The sequence below is a fragment of the Cuculus canorus genome, chromosome 1, assembly GCF_017976375.1.
Source record: "Cuculus canorus isolate bCucCan1 chromosome 1, bCucCan1.pri, whole genome shotgun sequence".
Taxonomy (NCBI): Eukaryota; Metazoa; Chordata; class Aves; order Cuculiformes; family Cuculidae; genus Cuculus; species Cuculus canorus.
The window spans coordinates 171,601,343-171,625,716 of record NC_071401.1 but is presented as its reverse complement, the minus strand read 5'-3'; the positions used below and the strand labels follow the sequence as shown (position 1 = coordinate 171,625,716).

At 41.2% G+C, this 24,374-nt stretch overlaps 1 protein-coding gene across 1 annotated transcript in view; it reads left to right on the top strand.

Annotated features, from left to right (window-relative positions):
- WIF1 (WNT inhibitory factor 1) overlaps positions 1–24,374 on the top strand; it is a 44,732-nt gene that overhangs the window by 3,579 nt on the left and 16,779 nt on the right. The window contains exon 3 of the mRNA XM_054056214.1: positions 22,149–22,257. Coding sequence (XP_053912189.1) covers positions 22,149–22,257 — 109 coding nt within the window. The remainder of the gene's footprint in view (positions 1–22,148; positions 22,258–24,374) is intronic.

The window sequence follows — 24,374 nt, the reverse complement described above, 5'->3', positions numbered from 1 at the left end:
AGAATTTCTGATATTTTTTGAGGGGAAGAAATGAGTACATTTTAACAGGTTTTTTTCAGTGTTCTGTTTTGGTTTTAAGTGTGCAGGTTCTTAGAAGTTTCCTCTGACAAGTTCAGGAAAGTACTGAATACTTACTACCTTTACTCTGGAAGAATACTTTTGTCTGGAAATTTTTTGAGTCAGGGAAGGGGAAGTGGGAAGGGGAAGAAGAAGGAGAGGAGGAGAGAAGGAGAGGTAAGGGGAGACGAGAAAAGGGGAGAAGAGAGACAAGAAAGGAAGAAGGAAAAGGAAAAAATACTAGTTCTCTTTGAAAGATGAAAAGCGTTCAGGATATTGAAGTACTAGACTGCTCTCTGTAAAACAACTGTTAACTAGCATACAGTTGTCTGTGGTTTGGTAAAATTTCCTCCGAGTCTTATATCTTGTGCCTTATAGGCCTCTTACCATTGTATAACCTGAAATCTGGAGATGTTTCTCTCAGGTGCCAAGTTTTGGGGCTGTCAGTATTAGCTGGACCCTTTTTGGGTCTAATAAAGATAGGAGGAGTTCTGAGCAGATGCAGGAGAAACTCTCTATGTCATTACATTTTTCCTAGCCCTGATATCAACAACACAGGGGAATGAGAGAGTGGCTGGGTGGGTGCCTGGCAGCCAGCTATCATCCACCCACAACACCTGGAACCTCCAACGGGGTAGGACTAAGTCTCTTCTGCTGTGCACTCTGCACCCCTGTTTACACCTGTGCAAAGTAGGTATAAATAGCTTGTGGGTAGATTCCATCTACTCAGTTCTGGGATAAACCGTGGTCCAAGTTGTAGGTGAGGAAATAATCCAGCCCAGGGAGTGGCAGTACTTCTCAGTCCTATACCACTGCATATGTCCATATTCTAGTTCAAAAGTGTCTGTTGAAAGGAACATTTTAAGGACCAGATTATGCCTGTATTCTGTGAAAACTGAAGCGGTAAAAGCTCACTACATTTAGATTTAATACAGTGGCCTCTATGACCTGGAACCATTTTATGTAGAAAAGATTTTATATGGTAAACAGACAATTAAAGCCTTTTTCACTAGGAAACATTAACCGCAGAAAAACATCCGTTGCTTTTAGTCCGTAGTCCATTAGTCCTAATTAATTATTAGGAAATATGAAGGGAAACCAAAATGTAAGTGTCTGAGGGTGCTGAATACCTGTTTTTTTCTGGCAAAATCAGGGTAAGCCGGGGGTTCTGAGAAGGCTAGGATACTGCAGAACAGGATTGTTATGGCTTTATGTACCTTGTGGGTTTATGTATGAATATAAACATAAGATTAGAGATGTTATGTTCTGTTTAGAAAAAAAAAAAATGTATTTTGGGTAAATTGGTAATTACAAAGATTGTTCCTTGGTTTGCAAGGTTTGGAAAAACAAAAGTCAGTGGTAGTGTATCTGTGTAATCACTAAAACTCAGTGGCGTGCTTTATGGTTTTATTCCGTCTGTTTTTTTGCAAAAGAAAGAGTAAGGACTTTTGGGGGGTTTGTCCTCTGGAGAAAATTGAACATAAAGTCTGCTGAAAGAAGAATAGACTTCATTATGCTGACTAATGCTGCAACATATTTCACAGTGTCCACCAGTAGGAGGTACTGGAGATTGTAGTGATAACATCTCCACAGTGTTTAGGAACTCAGGGCAGGTATTTAAACTCCAAATGGACAAACACCAGTATGTATGCTTAACTTTCGGTGGGAATTCTGACAGAAATAAAATTAATTTTACATATAAGTGAGTGCTGGTGGGAGAGAACCATATCAAAAAAAAGGTTGATCAGTGCACAGGAAGCGAGTGCTCAGTGACACAGAAACAGTCAATTTGATTTAATAGATGAGAGATGAGAAAAGGAATCAAAAACCAAGCTGGAGTTTTTGTTTTGTGGCACTGCCTGGTTTGATCCACAGAAACAGACCATCTGGGCCACAATTTGCCCAGGCTACTTTCTTCCTGTCAGATATAGAAGTATTTGGGGTCAGATGAATTACTGTAGCACGTCGCTTCCTACATCCAGTGTCGTGAGTACCCCACGGCTCTTCTCTTGCGTAGCTAAATGTGTGCCCATGGTGTGACATCTGAATACTCAGTTTTGTGCTGGCATGTGAATAGGATTTGGCCCATGTGCCTGGAGAGTGCATGCACATATCTCATGGTGCACGGATATTGCGTGTGTATTACGTGCTACAGATATATCCAGCCTCGTGCTGCCAGATGCGTGTCTTTTTGTGACATGAGAGCGGCGATCCTGCCCTATGACAGGAGTAATACATGTGCACACAAGGGGATCAAGTGCTGGAGAAAGAACAATCTTTAGTCCCAGGAGTGCTTGTGGTCACAAGAGCACAATAAGGGGACATCACAGCATGCAATCCCTGGGGCCCTTAAAAGAAGCAATTGGACCTGTCTCTACTGGAAAGGATGAGTTTCTTCTGATCAAAGAGTTGTTAGTCTTCATGAGTAAAGCAAAAAGATGCCCACCTCTTAGGAAGAGGGGATATATGTCATCAGTACATTTTCCAGCATCATTTCTACTATAAATTGGAGCTTGGGAATGGTATATAACTGCAGCTCCTGGAGACTGGTTCTGATCTCAGTAATGTGACCATCAGCCATGAAGAACTCAATCTCCTCCTCTGGAATTATCTTGTATTGCTGAGACGTGGCTTGACTGTGAAGATAAACTATCCAGCTATGTCAGAAGTTTTTCTCCTTGTCCAGAGGAAAGTTAACAGACTACTAATTTTAAGGCATTCTTGTTGCAATTGGATGCTCCATCCAAACATTACTGTTTCCTTCAAAACAAAACTGGTGAATTTCAAAACAAATTAATTCTTCAAAGGAAACTTTTCTTCAAAGAAACTGTTGATTTTTTTTTGTGTATATCTTATTCATACCCAGTGATTACACTGATGCTTTTCAGCTTAAAAAGATGTCTTGTGTGCACAATTCAGTTTTTTTCCAATAAAACTATGGCTGTTCTGGAAGTTTGGTCAAGGCAATTGCACAAACTCACACTTTGAGGATTTACAGTAGTAACTTGACTGTGGTTTCATGTCACCAAACAGAGGAAATAGTTTGTTTTCTGACCTCTGTACCAAAATTTCCATGTGGAATGTGAAGATGTTTACATACTGTGAGCATGATTTTCAGACAGGGGGTTCTCATATCGAGAGCCCAACTCCAAACCTTTAATATTTAAATTCTGCTCAGCTGTGGTATTTTGCATCTCAGTGTTGTAGACATGCCACCAGGGATCAAAGTAATGCTGTAGAGATCCCGCTTTCTTAGTAAAGCAAGCATGTGCCAGCCATCTGTTGTATCTGCTGATAGAAAACAGCAGTAAAGTTTCTCAAAGTTTTGCCAAGAAGAAAGAGGGGAAGGATTTATTGCTCGGCAGAGATGAGTTACAAGGCACCTTGTAGTGTAAGTTACATATGGTTTCCATAGTAATTTACATGGTATATGTGTAAACTACATAATTATTCTTTTTACACAGCAGTGTAAAGTTGTGTTAAATAAACCATTCTTCAATATTTTCATTGTTTATCTTTTCTATAAATATTCCAATGCATTTTTAACAAAAAAAAAAGCTTAAATAATAAGATATTTTTACTACTTTTACAGTAGTAGCTGCATTGTACAACATAACTATTGAAAAGCAGTGGAACTGACAGGACAGCCCAGTGTTCAAGACTGCATTTTGTGAAAACGTATACATTTTTCTCTTCATGTTACTACAGTCTCTCTGAAATATAAAATCCAGGCTGTATTGCTTTCTTCTTCTTCATGTAAATTAAAGTGTTTTCTGTCTACATCACCTCTTTTTACTGACAGTTTCCTAAATATGTTCTTGGTGATCTAAAGTTAATGCTATTACTAGGAATGCCATGAAGTAAGAAGTGAGAACTAACTGGAAGAATTTTTTCATGTATTTAGCTGCTTCTGTTGGTACCATGCTTTCCAAAGGGGCTTTTTTAGGGCAGCTACAAGTATGAATTACTTGCTTCTAGCAAAGTGACTAATGAACATACAAAACAAATACAAGAAACCACACTCTTCCTGGGCCATGCGTGTGTGTAAGAAATATGGTGTGATCCAGAACTTTCAGAATAGTGATATGTAGTGGGTACTTGCATCATGTTGAGTAAGATTTAAAATATTGTATAACTTAGCTCAGAGCACTGAGTTCTTAACTGAGATTTTAAAAGCTTTCAAGAAAAAGCATCTTAAACCCTTTTTTGTGTCACCTTACTGTGGCTTCACAATTGGTTTGCCAGGGTCTGTTCTTCTTTTATTCTGCCCTTTTTCATACAAATTCCACCTTGGAAAGATACTACTTTACTTCTATTGGTCTCTTTTAATTCTGCTGTTCAATCATGATAGATTTTGTTTGTTTGTTTGTTTTCCTGGGTTTTTTTTGTTTGCTTGTTTGCTTTTTTAACTGTTTATTTGTGGTCAAACTCTTCACTACATCAGACTGTAGCCCAGACATGAGGGAAAGTGCAGTCACCCACAATACACAGCAAAGAATGCATAGTTACATTGCAGTCCTCAGTCTTTCAATAAGAAACCACATAATGTGCTTTGCAGTGACTTATTTGTACAAAATGTAGTTTGTGTCTGTTGGTGCAGGTGTGTGTTTCAGTAAAGGTAGAAGATAGTTTTATTTGTATATTCTGTTAAGTAAATGGCTATTTTTTAAATTGTAAGTGGAAGAAACACAAGATCACATCTTTGATATGTTGTTGAATGCATGCTTAACTTTGGTTTTTTTCCCTTCTCTTTGGTTTCTGGAGACTTAACATCTTGAAATGTGAATTGTAATAAACTGTGATTGTAGTAAAATGTATGTAATAATGTAATGAAAGACTAGCTCTTCGTATACAAAATAAAATTCAGATCCATGCATAAAAAGCATCTGGGCCAACTGTGATGCTTTTAGCTCAGCCAGTTGTGTAAAGTAACAGGCGTCCTGTTCAGTGAGTATACATGCATTGAGATCTGATGCATTTTCCCCTTGTGTAGCACCCTGGCCACTGCTTTGTGTGAATTGACAGTCCTACAACGCCTTTGACCGTAGCACTGGCCCTCCCAGTCTCTAATGAGACTTGTCAGGCTGTAGGAGAACCTGTAGAAGATTCATCTCTTTCCTTATGCTTTCTTTGTAGGAGAGCTAAGCTAGGGAAAAATCAGATATGTTCTGAAACTTCTGTGAGGCATGTTCCCATGCCTTTATGCCCCTTCTTTGGACTCACTCCATTGTGTCCATGTCTGTCATACAGGGAAGCTTAGGACTGGACCCAGCACTCCAGGTGTTTCTCACCAGGGTTGAGCACAGGGGAAGGATCACCTCCATTAGCCTGCTGGCAGTGCCCTGTCTGATGCAGCCCAGGAGGCTGTTTGCCTTCTTTCCCACAAGGGCACTTTTCTGCCTGGTGGTCAACTTGGTGTCCACCAGGACACCCAGCTTATTCTCTGCCAAGCTGCTTACCAACTGCATGGTCACCAGTATATATTGGCCTTGGGGATGTTCCTCCCCAGGTGCAGGACTTGGCACTTCCAGTTGTTGTGCTTCGTGAGGTTCCTGTCGGTCCATTCTTTCAGCCTGTTGAGGTCCCTCTCGATGGCAGCATGATCTTCTGGTGTGTCAGCCATGCTACCAGTCTTGTATCATCTGTAAACTTGCCGAGGGTGCAGTTTGTCACACCATCTCAGTCATTAATTAAGTTGTTAGACAGTATTGATCCCAAATCAACCTTCGAGGTATTCTGCTAGTGACTGGCCTCTGGCTGGACTTGTGCTGCTGATCACAGCCCACTAAGCGAGTGTCTGCCTCGCTTATGCAAATTCCAGTTCCTGGCTTCTTCCGCAGGGATGTTGTGGGAGACGGTGTTGAAAGCCTTACTAAAGTCAGGGTAAACACAATCCACTGCTCTCCTCACATCCCTCAAGCCAGCCATGAACATAAAGTGGGCCAGGCAGGAACACAGAACTGAGACTGGGTTGTATAATCACAGCAAAGCAGCAAAACCTGAAGTCTGCCTCAGAAGAAATATTGTAAGTAAGACAGTGGTACTATTATACAGAGACACCAGAAAGACTTTAACCAGCTACCATGCTTGAAGTCTGCCGTGGTATATGGATTCATCGTCTGTGCATAGAAGACCAATTAGCTGCACAGAAGTGCTTAGGAGGCATTACTTGACGGGTCTGTCTGACTTGGACAAGGGGCATCTGCAGGATAGAAATGTCTTAGTAAAGGCTTACAAAGATTTGGAGTGGATTTGCTTGAACCAAACAAGAACCTCCGTGGATTTTATGCATCCATGTATGAAAGTTTGCTTTGTTTTGCAACCAGTTGGTGGAGTCAAGCTCATTTGACCGTAGAAGGAAAAGTTGGCAATTATATTCCAGCTGCTTCAGCGCTAGCTGCCATCGATATCAAATACTTCAATAAGCTTTCAGAGCTGGTCCTACAAATCCTCTGAAGCTACCTCTTAGTCTGGGTAAACAGCTACCTAAACCCAACCGATGCTAGAGGAAATAAATATTGCCTGACATCAAGCCTGACGATCTCCCAGCCTCAGGTTTTGGCACGGCACCATGAAAAACAAACTCCCCAAACAGCAGCCCATGACTGAGAAGACCTGTCACCAGCTCTCAGCACTGAAGCACGGAAACCAGTAGCAGGAACTGCAGAGCCAGCCTTTGCAGTGATAGCTAGTCAGAGAAGTAGGGAGCAGACTCTTAGACCATCAGAATAGAGAACAAGTTCAAAGCTTTCAGCACTGCGGTTATGAATCTATTTTTTGTGAGAATATGAGGAAGACATGGAGAGTTCACAACTTGTCGAAGATCAGGAGAAAATAGGCTTTATCTGCAATGTTTTTTACTTGCTCTCACCTTGTGTATATGTGAATATTGATATAGTAAATAGAAATCTGAGACTAAAAGCTGCATACGCAAATAATCAAATCCACTGAACACCTTCAGTAAGGAGTACAAGTACCACCTTCAGCCTGTTCCTTTTAAACTGCAGTAAACACTGCTTTCATTTTTCCCACTTTGAGCCCTAGCCAGTCTTTTTCTTGCAAAGGTTCTGGGAAATAAATTGAACTGTTGAAACAGAGTCCATTTGAGTGACTATATTGAAAAAAAAATATAATTTTTCCTTGTGAAGCCACAGGTATATCAAATAGCTGCAGGCAGCTTATGTGCCTGCAGTATTCCACACAGGGACCTTTAGGGAGAACAGGCAGGTTGCACAACGAAACACACTGGCATCTGCCAGAAAGGAGGGAGGGGAAAGATAGAATTACTCAGGTCTGTAATCGCGAGCAACAGATGAAATGCGTAGCCATATTAAGAGTTGGGAAATAATTCGCTAGCAAGATGTGCTGACCATTACCTTTATTGATGTTTGTTTGTTTGTTTGTTTGTGCTGGGATTTTTCCCTCCCTTCCATTTTTTTCATGGGAACATCTATTTAAATTGCATAGGCATGGTCAGATTTCTGTATCGGCAAAAGAGTGTAATTGAAAGCTTATGATGCAATATGTTATTCCCCTCCAGTTGGAGCTGTGACATGTCAGTATTGGGTATAGATTCAGGAGGCTTACACTGTCTCTCCCAGACAGAAATTAGAGGGCCTTCATCACATCAAGAACCACCTGCATTCACATTTTTACTTGGCATAACAGTAGCTTTCCTTTGATGGAAAAAAGCCTGCACCTTATCGTGCCCACTAATGGGGCCCACATTTTAATTTTATCATTGGGAATATCCTGTTTGTTAATGGACCCTTTTAAATTGTCCTGCCAAGCATCTGAGTCAAGTAAACTTTGTGATTTATATAGTTGGTGCTATGATGCCACTGTAACTGTGATTTGTTTAGACAGCAGTTAATTGAAACCTAGCAGTAGAAGTGCAAGATTTAAAACATTCCTAAATATGTAGCTTATTTATATTAAAGACCTTTATTCATCCAAAAGTAAGGTTTTCTCATCCTGTAAAATACAGTCAAGCAGTCTAAGTTAATTGAATTTAATTAATGGGGAGTCATTTAAAAGGATCAGGAATGTGCAAGTTTTCTGGCAGGATGAATGGTTACCTGGAGGTGTGCAGATTTCCTTTTCTTATAAAATCTCTGTTTCTCCACCCATCCCCAACCCCAACAACTCCTAACAGAAACTTCCATCTCTAGGTTTATACATGTTTCTGACCCTGTCTGCAAAGACTGTGGTAACTGCAGTAAGGTCTTTCCCTCCCTTCTTGGTTTAGAGCAGGTAATGGAGCATACCTAGGTTCTTCAGGATTTGTTCCCTTCCCCAGGCCAGAGGTCTCATGAAAACTGGGGAGCAGAAACCAGTTTTATGAGAGATGGAAAGAAAGGGATGGTCATTGCCCTTCTGTGAAAACAATTCTTCCCTCTCTGATTCCTCTATAACACTCCCAGCAAAGCAGAAGAAGATCCTCGAACTAACTCACTCTGCTCTGAGGAGAGAATTGTGCCAATCTTCTGACTGGGCTGTGGTTGGTTATTCCACCCAGAAGGGAAACTGGAGGAAGCAGCCAGTCCGGAGGGGCTTCCCTGAGCATAGTGAGACATAGAAGGAAGGCCTTGAGTTCTTCTTATAACCCAAGCAGAATTCCCTGAACTAATATTCATTCATGAGAGTCTGCAACACTGTTTTGCACGTTATTACTATGTCTTGACAACAAATCTGGTTTTGTTACCCAAGCCACAGTCAAATGACAGTTTACTTCAAATGCATGAGCATCTGCTCTGATGATAATCAAGCAGCGAAGAGATCTTTAGGTGAAGCTTACTTTTTATCTCTGATTACAGACATGCAGATAAACCAAATTTAGTAATGAAGTGCTTAAATTGGTTCCTGTGGTAAAGTATAAGTTATATTTCTGGCAAGCACAAGATGAGCTACTGACCAGTCTCAATGCACAGAAAGTATTTTAATACATCTCTTTGAAAAAACAAAAAGCCTTCGATTAAAATATGTGTGAACTGCCTGTGGAAAACTCAAACGTTGACTAGACATACCTTTTGCATCATGTCAAATGGACCTTTTAACTGAGGTGCTTTGTTCAGTTGTTCTCCTTTAGGACGACGTTAATAGCCTACAGTTCAATCATAACTTTTCTGAAAACAGATTTATACTACTTTAAAAATCTGCATTTGAAAATGTGTGTGGGCATCTGCGTATGACCGGTGTGGTTTGGGCTTGAGAGTTTTTTCCATACCTATTTCCCCCAAAAACATTTCTAATGAATCTTGTGGTCAGCAAGTTGTGGCATTGCAGTTTCTGCCATCCCTATTTCATACCCTTCTCAGTTTGTTGGATACAATTGAAAGGTTACAGCAACAAACTATTAAATTAAGTTGATTGGTCTTTATGTGAAAGCATATTTTCCCTAGACCTCTGTCTGTCTTGTACCACACAGCTTACAACTGTGCAGCTTACTGTGTATCTGCATATTAAAGTGTTCATTGACTCAACAGACCTGATTTTCAAAGGCTACTCAGCTGTTTGTAACAGCTATGTACCGAGAGGAAACCTGCAGGATTCTGGCACCAGTTCCTTGGCTGTGTAAAATTCACAGTTCTAGGAGAAGCTTCTTGATGTTGTGTCTCATAGATGAGAATTAGTATGGGCTTGTGTACTTAATGAGGTTTTAATGCCTTGTGAAAATAAGGAGACAGAGTTAAGCCTGTACATATAGCATTACTCATTGGTATTTCTTGATTTTTGTTTAACTTAACCATTAAGACTTTTTGAAACTGTTTTTGGTTAACACAAGTGGTTTTTAATGGCATTTTCTCTGAGGAAAAAAAAAAAAAGAGAGATTCAAAGGTAGAAAGGATAGGAGGAAAAAACCAAAAACCACTGTTCCTCAGAGATTTGGAAGTTTGAAAATAGTTTGTGTGTTGCATAAACTTAATGCCATTGTCTAGACAGCAGTGTGTTTCCACTCTCAGCAGAGCAGAGAAGGAATCTCCTTCCTGGAACACTGTGGAGAGTGTGGGAGAGTCCCTTTTCTGAGCAGACCTGAAGAGAGAGCAGGTTGCGTGGCATCTTCCTCAGCTGCAGCGCTCTAGAGCTGTACTTGCATGGTCCTTCTCTGGTACATCTTGGGAGATCCACAGGAGGGAGCCCATATGCTGTATGCACCACCTTATCCGTAAAGGCTGGTGGAGGAGTGTCAGGCTTTCCAGATTCAGGAGTGCATGTGTTCCAGTCATGTTTGCCCAAGCACTTCATGTGCAATAGCAGCAAAATGGGCCTCACCTTTGCACCAGAACGGCATCATTCTTAGCTGAGACAGGTCATACCTGGAACAGTGGATTTCCTCAGTGACAGTTGGCTGTACGGTTGGCATGATCACGAAAGCCTCCTGGTGCAACATCCTTATCCACTCTCTTCTGTAATATTCTGTACAACATTTTCTGAGACATGGCAAGACAGCCACTTGAAAACAGACATTCATCCTAACTTCAGTTCAGCAGAACAGCACACCTAGGTGGCATGCCACAGTTGGAAGGGTGGCAGTTGGCGTGTGCCTCACTTTCCTGAGAGGTATGTATGTCATATTCTGTTTAAAGAGTACAGCTGCTTTATCACATTTCAGAAACGTGTTTGTACCCCACTGTTGGTCCAAAGAAACCCTCAAGCTTAAATACATGACAAACATGAGTCAACTTGTGTTATTTTTGGTGTATAATCTTAATGAATGATTGCAAAAGCATATTTCTGAGGATGGGATCATGTGTTTGGAATTTTTGTTTTTCTCAGACATAAGAAGCCTTGTGTTCACATGGTGGCTCTGGCAGTGCCATTAGGATGCGCATGTCCTGTTTGGGTACAGGTTCTATTGGTTTCAGCAGTGCATTGGAGGAATCGTCTTCTTGTTGATGATTTTCAGTTTGGTTTCTTTCCCACTCCATGATAATGAAATTTGAGAGTGCAGTGAGAAAAGTTGATGCCTGCCCATGGCATGGGAACAATTTGCCTCTCTTCCAGTGCCATTCCACAACAGCTTCAGCCAGGCTGGCAGCTGACACTGTCCCATCTTCTTTCCCATTCCTGTTCACACATTTCCATTCTCTTTCTTGTGCCAGTGCTGATGCGGCCACTCAGGGAGCTGCCCTGGTTGAAAACTAACCATACAGAAAGTGATTGATTTTTAACTTTATCTGCTGTCTTGGTTAGCTCATCACACACCCTCGGAAGAGGGTGGGACTGCAACAGGGCAGTCTTGGGCTGCCTTCAGCTACCCTGGTGCAGTCCTAGAACTGCGAGCTACAGAAAATGTGACAAATCAAATCAAAACAAAGACACAACTCCCAAACCCAAACCGCTATTAAGCAGAAATTCAAGCAGAACCAAACAGAATTGACCCAGACTCAGCTGACTGGTATACAACAAGTCACTACAGGTGACAGGCAGGGTCTGACCCACAGACTGCATTTCTGTTCCCTGTAGTGATCTAGAGCGAAGACCTGACAGGTCAGCAAGGTTTGCAGTGTGGGACATCATTCTGCTCCAGTATTTATTTCTTTATGAAAGTACCGTGGACCACACTCAGCCAAGAGCTAGTCACTTCTTTTAGTCAATAAAGGCTGCTTTGGGGGATTTGGACAACCTCCAGCAGCCTTCGACTCCAGGACCAGCACATCTGGGATGTGTTGAAGGACGAAAAGGATAGCTTGGCCTCAGTCTGCAAGAGCAGACTGGAGTTACCATAGCTGTGCATTGAGGAATAAATTACAGCTGTGATCTTAGCAAAACTTTTCAGCCCAAATGAGGCAGTTATGTCAAGGCAGAGTATAGACTTCTGCTGTCATCAGACTCGCTCTGGTTTTTCATCAGAGGTAAGTTTGGGTTTGGGGATGTCCACACATTCATGTCTGAAGCTGAACTGTTCCACTGGCATTTTCTCTAATAAAAATGAGGTTAGGATCTCTGCAAGTTGTTCTTCTGGTGAACTTTCAGTTCCTGACTCTTACTGTCAGTATTTATACTACAGATGATAGTTCACATTATCCAGAGTTTAAAAAAAAACAAACCACCAAAACCCAAACAAACCAGAATGTGGCTTTCCGAAAATAAAATTCATACCTTTCTGAACAGGACTCATTCCTGCAAGTGTGTGCAAATGGTTCATCTGGAAGCTCAATGTTACCCTGACGGTCATAACTCTACCTAATTTCTTTCATCTTTCTTGAACGAGGGACTGCCCTGGCTGCTCCAGCACTGCCTCTATCAGAACATTGCTTTTGTCTTTAACCAAGTTCATCTGCACAAAACTTTTAACCTAGAAAATGCCAGGACCACTTCTTAATCCCAGTGACGAAAGAGACTGAAGCAGAAGGAGGAAAAAGAAAAAACAGCACGACTGTTTGACATGTTCATCATCTGAATCCCCTCTAAAGAGAGATGGTGACAAGAAGAAGGGGAAGGCAAAAAAGACCGGCCTTGAAGTGTGGGAAAGAATTAGTGCAGTAGCAGTGGCTAGGAGCAGAAGGAAAACACGTCTGAGGAGAGGATTTCTCCAAATAACTGTTGCTAAAAATCAGTAAAATGATGCTTTTCCTGAGGGCTGTGCAGAGGGCTCAGGACTCGCTACCACCTGTCTGGGTTGTGACTTTGCTTGCAAACCAGCATAGAGAAAGTTAGCAGAGTCCAGGCCACGTGAAGATTCCTACACTGCAAATTAACTCAATCTGCACCCAGGAAGACCCAGGGAGAAAAGAGAAAGGCACTTCAAGACAGCAGGTAAATTGGAGTCTGGCTCAGCTGAATTTTCTTCTGCAAGTGCTGGTCTCTCCTTTGTGTGTGCAGGAAGTCAAGGATGAGCTCACTCTAAAGAAGATGCTTCATTTAAATGGTAGGACCATTCTAGACTATTCTGGACCTAAAGTCAAAAGGCTTGACCTCCTGAGACTGATACTGAAACCCAGGGCTGAAGCTGTGCAGATCCTGCCTGTGAAAGACAGAAAAGTTGTTTGGCGAAAGTGTTCAGTTTCCAATCGGAAGCTGGGGATAAGGTAATACTTCTCTGCTTTACTATGAAGATAAGTCCATCTTGCTTTGAAAAGTTCAAAGTATGGTTACAGAGGACATAACTATATGGAGGCGTGTGTGGTACGTGGAAATATTGCAGTAATTTATGTCCACATACCAGGGTCTTGTCTCAGTAGACAAATCAATGTGTTTTCCAGTACACCGATCAAATGTTCTGTTTAAGTAAGGAATTTAGTTCTTCTTTCATGGTAGTATCTAGAATTTGCTTTGGTCAGTGGCAGCCCATAAAACGAGAACAAAATTACTCTGGACATTCACAAAGAAAAGATTTTTGAAAAATCCCTGCAGCAGATGGTAAGAGAGAGCAGTGTTGAGGAAGTCTTTCTAACAACTAGTCAGGAAAGAGTTGCATTTGTTTCCAAAACTTTTCACCTCAACTTTTAAACACTTGTTTGCTTCCAATACAAGGTTAAAACATTGTGGAGCGCTAAGTAAAGAAACTATCACTTGGAGGTGCTGCAATTTCTGTCACTTGATATACTAAAGTGAAAGCATCCTCCTTTGAGACCCTAGAAGGACTCCAATGTGACAGATGCTGCTGTGAGATTTCATCAATTTTGAGAAAGCTCATTGCTTACGTTTGGAGAGAGATGTTTATTATACAGGAGTGCCAGTTAAAGCCAAGAGTGGCTTTAACACATGGACTCAATAAAGGCCCAATTACATGACCTTTACTGTTTGCCACGCTTTTAACTTGTGTGAGTTACTGATTATGCTTTCATGAGATCATAATCAGAAGGTTTCTTTGGTAGTGGTGTGCAAGAGGGGCTTTATCCTTAACTCAAAGCTGTCCTTTGAGGCTTAAGAACAGAGTTGGAAGTTTGAAGCATGGCCAAAATGCATCTGTGTGCATTATCCATGTTTACCACTACGCAAGAGGTGGATTAGCTGTGCTTCAGCTGTGACTGAAGAGTCATCATGTCAGATTAGCCACCATCTCTAAGTTTACATTTGCGCTTTTAAAAACACTCTGTTTAATTAAATGTGGTGTCTGCTCAGATTTCCATCATAATTAGTCAAAATACTTGTTAGTGCAATCATTTTTCTTATGTTAAAGGTTTTATTGAAATCGTATTACATTCTCTGAGTAGAATTGTCAAGCTAATTAATTAGTCATAAATAAATCTGTCCAGAGCCTGAAACTGTGAACAGTCTGTAGTCTATGTAAAGATGCACTCCCAGGACCGTCCAGCCCAGGTCTTCATGTATGTTCACAGCTGTGAGGGGGGAAAAAAATAACTTCATAGTTTATCTTCAGTGTAGATAGGGCTGCACAAACGTGCTGCAGGTGCCAGTAGCAGACCTAGATATCATTCTTTTGTTGGAACTAACCTGATGAGGCAGTATTGTATTTTTTTTTTCTCTACAGAGCAGTGATAATTTTCCCCATTTTTATAGCCTTAGGAAACTGGTATTTTGGACATCCCTGATCATGAAATCTCCACTAGAGTGAGCACTGATCTTTTTCCAAGTGACGAAAGAATTAATTAGCCCTTCTTGTGCTGGAAAAATGAGTGACTTTTCAGCAGAAGAGCTTTCACCAATTCTCAGGATACCAAAACAGCATGTTTCATTAAATATTTGAAGATAATGAAGGCTTTTATATATCATACATTTTTTTTAATCTGAACTCTTAATGCGATTTCTCATTTTGGTGCACTGCTTGCTTCTCTCCCATTCCCCAAAGCAGAGTTCTCTGATTTTTATCTGTAGGATGTAGGAGAAAACAATTTAAGGGAGACTTGTGCACTATGTGTACATTTCAGCCTGGTTCATGCTCAGAAATGTAATTCCTTGCTAGAGATTTTCAAGATGTACATATTTGTCAAAACCCTGATGATTTTGTATCCTTTTACCTTAGTTTTCTCAAAGGTATCTCTGGAGAAGCAGGAATAAAATACATTGTAGAAAACCCATTAAACAAGAAAATTTCTAAATATGGGGATTTGTGCTCTTTTGCTTTCTCTTTTGTTTCTGAATAAAGCAAGGTAGAGAAGGAGTGAGAAACTCATAAGTCTTTGGAGAAATGAGGAACTGTAAATTTGTTGCGACTTTGTTTTTTAAGAAATCCTGCATGGCACATGCCTTTGTAGCAGTGTACACAAGTGCAGGTCTTACTTGGAAATTGCTGTGGATATGTCCATCTGTACACTGCTTTCCAAGATTTTAGCGTTTTGAAACAGCTCGGCTATGTCCACTGCAGTTGCCTGCTGCATCAAAGGATTGACACTGTTCTAAACCAAAATCATATTTTCATTAGCAATCTAATGATGAGACAGGAGTGTCCAATAGGCCTTTGTTTGGCCGTCTGTTTCAGGAAGCTCCTGTGCAAGAAAATGAGTTTTAAAATCAATGTTCTGGTGGTGTACTTGGATTTTTCTTTTTCACTGGTGTCCCTCTCGAACCCCACTCTCTGCCAAGCCCTTCAGTTTCCAGTCTTGGGTTGGTTTCAAATGACCTCTTCAAATACTAGAGCTCTTCCAGAGCTGAAGGTCTGGTGAGATAAAGTATCAGCTCATAACGACCAGGTACCAGGACAGATACCTGTCCTGTTTCCTATGTCTCTCAAAGAGCAGTCAACTGCCAGAAACTCAGTTTCTAAATGTGTTCTTAAATGTATTAATTTGTGGCCTCACCAAGCTTCTTCACAGTGGCATTACTTATCTTTACAGAAATTCTTTTATCATTACGTGGAGGAACAGTTAATATATTCTGCAAAGACTTCTGTCCGTTTCTCGTGTGCAAAACGTTCTGGGAAGCCTGCAATGTCACCTTTCAAAATCTGGGACTCCTTTTGACAGCAAACAAGAAATTTCTCTTTCGGCTTTCTAAACCATTCTCTTGGAGGATCTGATCTGTCATCCACAGTCACATACCACAGGAAACATTAAGCTCCAGTTAGTCATCTTGCATTGGCAAAATCAGGGGCGTTTTGTACCATTTCTTCTAAAACCACTAAACCCACAAATGGTTATTGTTGAAAGTTGCACACAGGGATTCATTCTGTGGTTAAAAAAGTCTTCCTCCTCGTGCATTGGTTTTCTTCAGTCTGCCATAGTTTTCTTAGCGTGAAGAGAGCAGGCACAAAACAGGCTCTGCCGGGTTGTGTCCATTTCACCACAGCATCGTGTAATTAACACAGTCATATAATGTTTGGGGGTTCTTTTGAGATTGCCCATTCCACTGAATTCTAATTTGGCTGCCTCTTTTTTTTAGAAGTATTAAAATATCTGTCATTTTCCTTTCGTGTGCATCTCTGATTTTGTTAGTCCTGCTGCTTCAGTTCATTGCCATACCCTTATCAGCCACTACTGGAACACAGGCAGCTTATCTTGTCTTCTGTGTAAATTGATTTTCTCAGAGTGTGTTTCTGTATCATTCCATATTGTTAAGCGTGCCTCCCACTTTGGAACTAGCTTGCAAGGCTGATGGCATGAGGTACAAAAAGTAGTTTACCCGCTCCATGACAGGACCAACAGGTAAGGCAAAGCTGCTTTCCCTAGCAGAAAAAGAAAGCCTTGTAGGCAAATGGTTTATTATCTGCGTGTCTAAGGAGGCATCATGATGTTGTTTGTTACTACAGTGTCGTGAACCGCAGTTACAAAATCTGCTGCTGAAATACATGTTCTTGCTCTGGCCAGACTCCTTCAGTATCCTGGTACACACACACAGTATGGCTATGACCTCCCCTCTGTTGAAATTAGTCTCATTTTGCTTCATGCTTCATCTTGGAACATAGACGGACCAACTTCTCTGACCTAATGCAGTTAATATCTTGGAGAAGTAATAGTCCATGCCGTAAACACCTACCAAACACATACATTGCCTCAGTTTGTGCTTTTATTTCTGCAATACGCAGCTGTGAGCATCTGCTATACATAATGCGTACTAGAATCTTCTAGTGTATGCATAGCCAGAATCATCCATGGATCTGGGATAAAAAGGAATTTTTTTGATGAATTTCTCTCTTGAAATGTAGAAAATTGGCATTGGGGTATATTTGTATAATTGATAACAGAATAGAACATTCAGCACTGATCTCTTTAAAATAATGAGAAGAAAATATACTTAATTTTTTACATCTACTTACAAAGCTAATACACATTCTCTTTGTTCAAAAGGCTACAGATTTCATTAAGTTATTGAGGTGTTACATGCAACAGTTTAAGCTACTGTGCTTTGCTTTCGGGAACTACCAATCCTACGTCTTTCATGTAAAATGAAGAAAACATGAAGCACGTGCTTTGATTAAATATGAAACAAAACCATGGTAGGCACATTATGGCATCTGAGCAATAAGAAAACTCCAACACAGTAGAACTTGAACTGAGGAGTGGATTTCTGTAGGAATTTGAAGTGTGTGTCATTTAAAACTAAACTGCCAACAGATGTTTGCTACAATACTTGTTAGGGGGCTTCGTTATTTTTATAACCTTTTAAATTGCTCTGATTTATAGACAATGGCCATTTAAAATCCATAAAAGTTAATCCTGATCACGGAATTATTTGCCTGAAATGAAATTTTCTCCCTTTGCCGAGGGCTTTGCCCACATGGGGGACTGTTAAAGGGCAGCTGCATGGGGCTACCTGCTGCCTGAAGGCACCAAACCCCCAGACTGTTCACACAAGGGCTGCTGGGGCCCTTTCCTCAGTTTCTGAAAATCTCAAAGTCTTTACAGAAACGTAAAGCCCATCTTCCTTGGGTGCTTCCTGAAGTCAAGCCAAAACCAATAAGTCTTCTGTGCATGCAAAGCTTGGAATTGTCAAGGCTCGACAATTTATCTCAAACTCCACTTCCTCCATCACTTCTGATAATACCGTTCCTCTAAGATTGAGCTTCAGTACCAAGTTTTGCCTCTCCAGTACCCGACAGTTCATAGGCTGGCTTAAAACGCGAGAATGCTTTTATAATGGAAAAGGGATTATATAGTAGAGTATGTGGTTTTCCCCTTTATCTATCAACAATATCCAAGGAAATTTTGTTCTTGTTAATAGGTCACTTGCAATGGCCACTTACAGCACAGTTTATGGTATTGCTACACAGTATTTTAATTCCACAGACCTATCTCTTCAATTAACCATCATGACTAACTTTCGTGCTAGGCTGGAGTATGGTAAATATTTGCTGAGGGTGTGTTGTTTGCTTTTCAGACATGGTGACTGGTGCAGATGAATTGGCAATCAATTCAATTTACAACAGGACAATTCTGGAGACTGGATGTAGGGATTGTGTCAAGATAGATTTTTTTCCAAATAGGTGGGATTTATGGCAGACAAATCTTGTTTCAGACTCACAGGTGTGAGGAGTTAAGCTGCTCTGCTCCATTCTGTGGCTTCTCTAGATTTGATTTTTGTGTATAATTTTTATATCAAAATTTAACCAGCTCAGTCCAGCTCACATGATTTGCACATACACTTTGCAGCACATGGATTCATAACTTTGAAGTCATGCTAGCTGGATCTACCTGAGGTGTTTCAGGTCTTCGTAGATACCATCATATCAAGAAGTTTGGTTTTTGTCAACTCAGCAGATGTACAAACCTTTGTACAGAAACAGTGAGAGCGAGTATCTCCCCCCAATGCAGTGTGTGGCTTTCCTCCTGAGCAGCCTCTTGCTTGCACAATCTCTTCCTGTGCTTTTAATGTGTGAGCAGAATGTACTCCTGCCTCAGGCACTAATCACTGCTACGCCTCTACTCTGGTCAGAGTTCCTTCCTTGAAAGGCAGTGAGTATTGTGGTTCATACAGCAATCAGTCCCCTTTCTCACAACAAACTTTCATTTTGTCTTTGTTCTTAAGCATCGTTTCAACTCTAGAAAATGGGATTTCAGTTACTTTCCTACAAATCAGGGTTCTGGCTCACAAGCTGACCTGCTATAACAGTGTGGCTGGAATGGAAATATGGGAGTGGAGCTGTTTGGTCTAGTTAACAGTTGTTGTTTACTAGAATAGTAAGAACATAATGTTTTAATATCCCAACCCATTTATCTAAACCCTGGTTTAGATATAACTAAACATCAAAGCTAACCAATGAGAAACAGACAGTACAGTGTTGACTCACTCACTGTACTATTCTATAGATGTGTGGAGACATATAATTATTTTTCTGAACCAAAGTTTTATTTAACAACAAAAATGTTCACAATCTGACTTTATGGCTTGTTTTCATATTTTGGCATGGTATATTGTATTGGAAAAAAAAAACCCGGGTCTTTAATTAAAAGCAGCCTTTGGAACATTACCCCAGACTTCAATTCTCATCTCCTGTTTTACTGCTTCTCTCCATGTCCCCTCTCCCTCCCACATACACTCCATGTGTTTAACCCACCCTTAAAAACTTTGATCGCTTCCTTCCCTATTGTTTTGCAAGTCCTCCTCTGAGGTCTCCGTGCCTACACAACACCCTCTGAAGACTGCAGAGCATGGCCTCTGCATGCTGTTTGGGGTCTCCTTGCTGTCCCCACGGAGTGGGTGGATGTACTGGCAGGGTTGATGAGGAATTTCATAACGACCTTTTTACCCAGCTTGCGAGTGCTTGGCTAGCGTCACCAGGAGCTAAAGCGAGATGATTGACAGCTGACTGAACATGAGCCAGCAGTGTGCCCATGTGGCCAAGAAGGCCAATGGCATCTTGGCTTGTATCAGAAACGGCATGGCCAGCAGGTCCAGGGAGGTTATTCTGTACTCGGCACTGGTGAGACTGCACCTTGAGTACTGTGTTCAGTTCTGGGCCCCTCACCACAAGAAGGATGTTGAGGCTCTGGAGCGTGTCCAGAGAAGAGCAACGAAGCTGGTGAGGGGGCTGGAGAACAAGTCTTACAAGGAGCGGCTGAGGGAACTGGGGTTGTCTAGCCTGGAGAAGAGGAGGCTGAGGGGAGACCTTATTGCTCTCTACAACTACCTGAAAGGAGGTTGTGGAGAGGAGGGAGCTGGCCTCTTCTCCCAGGTGACAGGGGCAGGACAAGGGGGAATGGCCTCAAGCTCCGCCAAGGGAGGTTCAGGCTGGACATCAGGAAAAAATTTTTCACGGAAAGGATCATTGGGTACTGGAACAGGCTGCCCAGGGAGGTGGTCGATTCACCTTCCCTGGAGGTGTTTAAGGGATGGGTGGATGAGGTGCTGAGGGACATGGTTTAGGGATTGATAGGAATGGTTGGATTCGATGACCCAGTGGGTCCCTTCCAACCTAGTGATTCTATGATTGTATGATTTCTCACATGCTGTTGGGGATTCTGCTAATTTTAGCAGAGCACAGCATCACAGAAGGGCTGAGGCTGATCTGAGGCCAAGCAGTCCAATCTTGAGTACACATCTTTGCTCAAGTATGGTCGGCTAGAGTCACTTGCCCAGCACTGTGTCGAGTTAGGTTTTAAACATCTTCACAGATGAAAGCTCCACAACCTCGCTGGGCATCCTGTGCCAGTGCTAAGACACACCCTCAGTAAAAAGGTGTTGTATCATGTTCAGGCAGTTTTCTGTATTGTGCCCATTGCCTCCTGACCTGTCACTGTTCACTGATGAGCAGAAGCCGTCTTAATTTTTCTTTACACCCCATTATCAGCTATTTATACACACTGATTAGATCACCTCTCAGCCTTCTTCAGGCTGAATGGTTCCAGATCTCTCAGCCTCTCCTTGTATGTCAGACACTCTAGTATCTTCATCATCTTTGTTGCCCTTCACAGGACTCACTCCTGTAAGACCATTTCTTACTTGTACCAGGAAGCCAGGATATTACAGGAGAAAAAAGGACGGTCTTACGTCTATGGACCATTTATCAGCCCAAAGTTCTCATAAAAAGTGAGCTTTAATCTCCCTTTTCTTCACCGTTTTAGCTAAAAAGCAGACATTACAATACGGTCTACTACCAATGAGTTCCTGGATGAAGACACATTTTTGCTAGTGCCTATGCTAAGGTCAGAAATGCTTTTCTGAGAGCGGCAAGTACAATTACCTGGTTTTCCCCATATGATTCAGGGTAAATGAGAAGCCGGACTATAGGGAGAAGGTCCATTTCCACTTGCTCTGCATACGTGCAGCTATGGCACTGATGGTAGTGGAAGTCTCCAGTGACTTGCCGGGATGCGTATGTCGCAGGTGCACCTGGTATGCACAGATATGCTGCAGACACGTGATGTCACTTTGCATCAAATATGAAGAAGCACTGAACAGATGACTGGACAGAGGGGCTAGGATGCCATGGAAGAAAGTACCAAAGCCTACAATCTGTGCCACAATGCAGGTGCATATTTTGAGTCAGATGAAGGTAGTGGAAAGTAGTTTTTCAATCATGCCAACACCTTTTGGAGATCACCAAAGCAAATCATTATGGTGCAGTTAATAAGGAGTGAAATGAAGCCAACTCTGTAGGAAAGCTCTCAGCTCCACCCTGGAACAATTCAGTGAACTGAGGTTGAACAAGACAGAGTCAGAGCTGTAAGCAAGATATGTATCCTAGCGTGGCACTCCAGTAACGTGGCTGTTCATTGCCTGGCATTGTTTCCCCAAGGCCACGTGCCATGTTGTGCAGATCAACCAAGAGCAAGCTCAGATATTCTCACACTACAGTTGGTATTATGCATGTGAGTACGTCCTTTAAGCTGTGCGCATGGTGCAGACGGCTCAGGCAGGCTCACCAGTCAGTTCCAGGAGGATTCTCCCCAAAAAACAACTTTTAAGAATTAGCTTACTGCTTGTACATGTTTTGTGGCCTGCCAGATAAAATGTGTGGGTTGTACAAAGTGTCTTCTCTGTATAACAGTTGTTCACTGTATATGTGCCATTTTCCTTCCTGTTATGCTGCGTCCTGATTAATGTATGGTCACTTGCAATCTCTGAAATAAGAGGATGTTAGCTGAAAATTATACTTAGGTGAAGAAGCACTCAGAGAAATAATAGAAACAAATTCAGTGAATGGCATAATGAAAAGCGTAGTATTTTTCTGCTGTAGTTTATATGCTAGACAGTTTGCTTCTGTGAATGCAGTTAAAATACATATTGATTTTTCATTTATTTTGTCATAGGCTGAGTACTTCTATGAGTTCCTGTCTTTGCGCTCTTTGGATAAAGGCATAATGTCTGATCCAACTATAAATATCCCCCTGCTTGGAAAAGTTCCTCATAAAGCATCAGGTTTGTGCTGTTGATATTCTAAATTGTGTTCCTGTAAAAAAGTATTCTGCAGCCAGTAAAGCCTAAATGTTTTACTATGAATTGCAGTTCTGAAGTTTATTGCTAAAGAAATGCATTCCAGAGTGCTTGACACTGAACAGTTTGTGGGTGCCTTGCCTGACTACAGCAGCACATTTTGTCTGAGCGAAGCCACATGAAGCTTTTTTGTGTAGATAAATCAGCAGAAACTTGTGCAAAATTGCTGCATAAAATTCACGTGCATGAACATTATTACTTAAGTTGGGCAACTTTTGGAAAATAAAATCTTTGATTGCTATAGGAAATAGTTATTAAGTTATTCTGTGGCTGCAGTTTGCAGATGTTTTACTTTCACTTTGGGTCAGCTGTTGTCATCAGACATTCAGCTCGAAGACCCAAGTTCTAGTTTAGGATATTATCATTTACCACTTCTCCCTTAGTTGTGTGTTCTTAGTCCTTCACTGGAGCTTATAGCTCCACAGCAGAAGCTGAGTCCAAGCCAACAGGAATGCTCCAGAAGCACCGCAGTGCACAGTGAGCCAAATGGAGCAAAAAAGCTTCCCATGAGAGGTTATTGAATCCACTTTGCTCTGAAGTAGATGAATAACAGCCTGCATGATCTGTTCCAGGGCTAATGCATGGTAGTCTCTGGCACAGAGGCAGAAATATACATCTGGGTGACAGTAGTGTCTTAGTGATCATGGTTTCATGATTAGCCTTTGCTAGCGTAAGACCATGTGGGATAAAACGGAAAAGAAATGAGAAATTGAGCAGGTGGATGGGCCTGAAAGTGGGGCACTGATGTACAGGTTTACATCTTTGACCAATCTTTCTTTCTCTTCTCTTTTTCAGTCTATAAATTCTGAAAGTTTGTGTTTTATGTACTTCCTTTTCAGCTGTGTGATGTGTTGCAGGACAGCTTTCTGCTGTGGCACCTAGAATTTAACATTACTAATTGGCCTTTCCATTTGGTGTGGATTGAATGGGTGGTATTGGAAATGGATTTGGGTGAAGAGTGCTATAATATTTGTACCATAATTGATGCAATTTAAATAGTTGCAAGCCTGATAATTGGCAGATAAAAATATTTAAAAGTAACTAAAAGTAATAAAGGCAACATTCTTGTTAAGCATTATCTCTATCTCTATGTAAAGTAAGTGGGAAACTGCACTCAGCATCCTCTAATATAAACTAGTTTCTCCTTTAATTTGTAACTATCTAGAAAGGCTAGCCTAGAATGTCCCCCTTCTATCTGTGTATAGGAAAACATAATCCACAAATGCAGAGAGGCCAGAGATGATATCTCAAAGTTCCAGAAGGTCTGTAACCATCATGAGGAGAGGTCTGATTAAAGCCAGAAAGGATTTACCCTTTTTGCAGCACTGGTACTTCAGTTCCTGGACTAATATGGGCATGTCCATGGTGTTTCCTTACATGGATTACATGCAGTGCACCACTGTGCTTAGTATATTTAAGCTGTGTTTAAGTCCTGAGTCCAGTGTTTAACAGCGGTGGATGATCAGTACATATATAGTATTTGAAGCATGTATATTGTTTAATGGTGAGTCACTAGTATGATGGTGGGTTTTTTTACGTTGCCTGCTATCTGGCCAAAATTAACCGAAGTAGCCTTACGTAAGTACAAGCTATAAAAGTAGTGAATTATTGCTACTTTGTAGTTATTTCTGTAGTGATATGTTTGCAAAATTGTTCTGACAGATCTCGTCTGGTTTACCTTGATCTATTGCATTACCAAGTAGTTTTTCTACACATATGCATGTCAGAAAAAATTCTATCACAAGCTTGTATTTGGTACCAAATCAACATTGGCAAGTTATTTATTGAAAAGTGGTTTAGCCCAAAAGATTTAATTGAGGACAATTAAAGAGGAATAAAAGAGGAAAGAGAACTGTATTAAACATAAGAGTGGGAACTAAGAATGAGGATTGGCAGTTAGATGCCTTACTCAGAGGCAGCAGAATCCAGTGGCCTTGTCAAAATCGGTGGACTTTTTGAACTTCTTCTAGGATATTTGCCTACCACCAATAAAGCATAAGGATGGCTTCAGTGCTTTATGGCCTGCCTAACTTGTTCTTTGT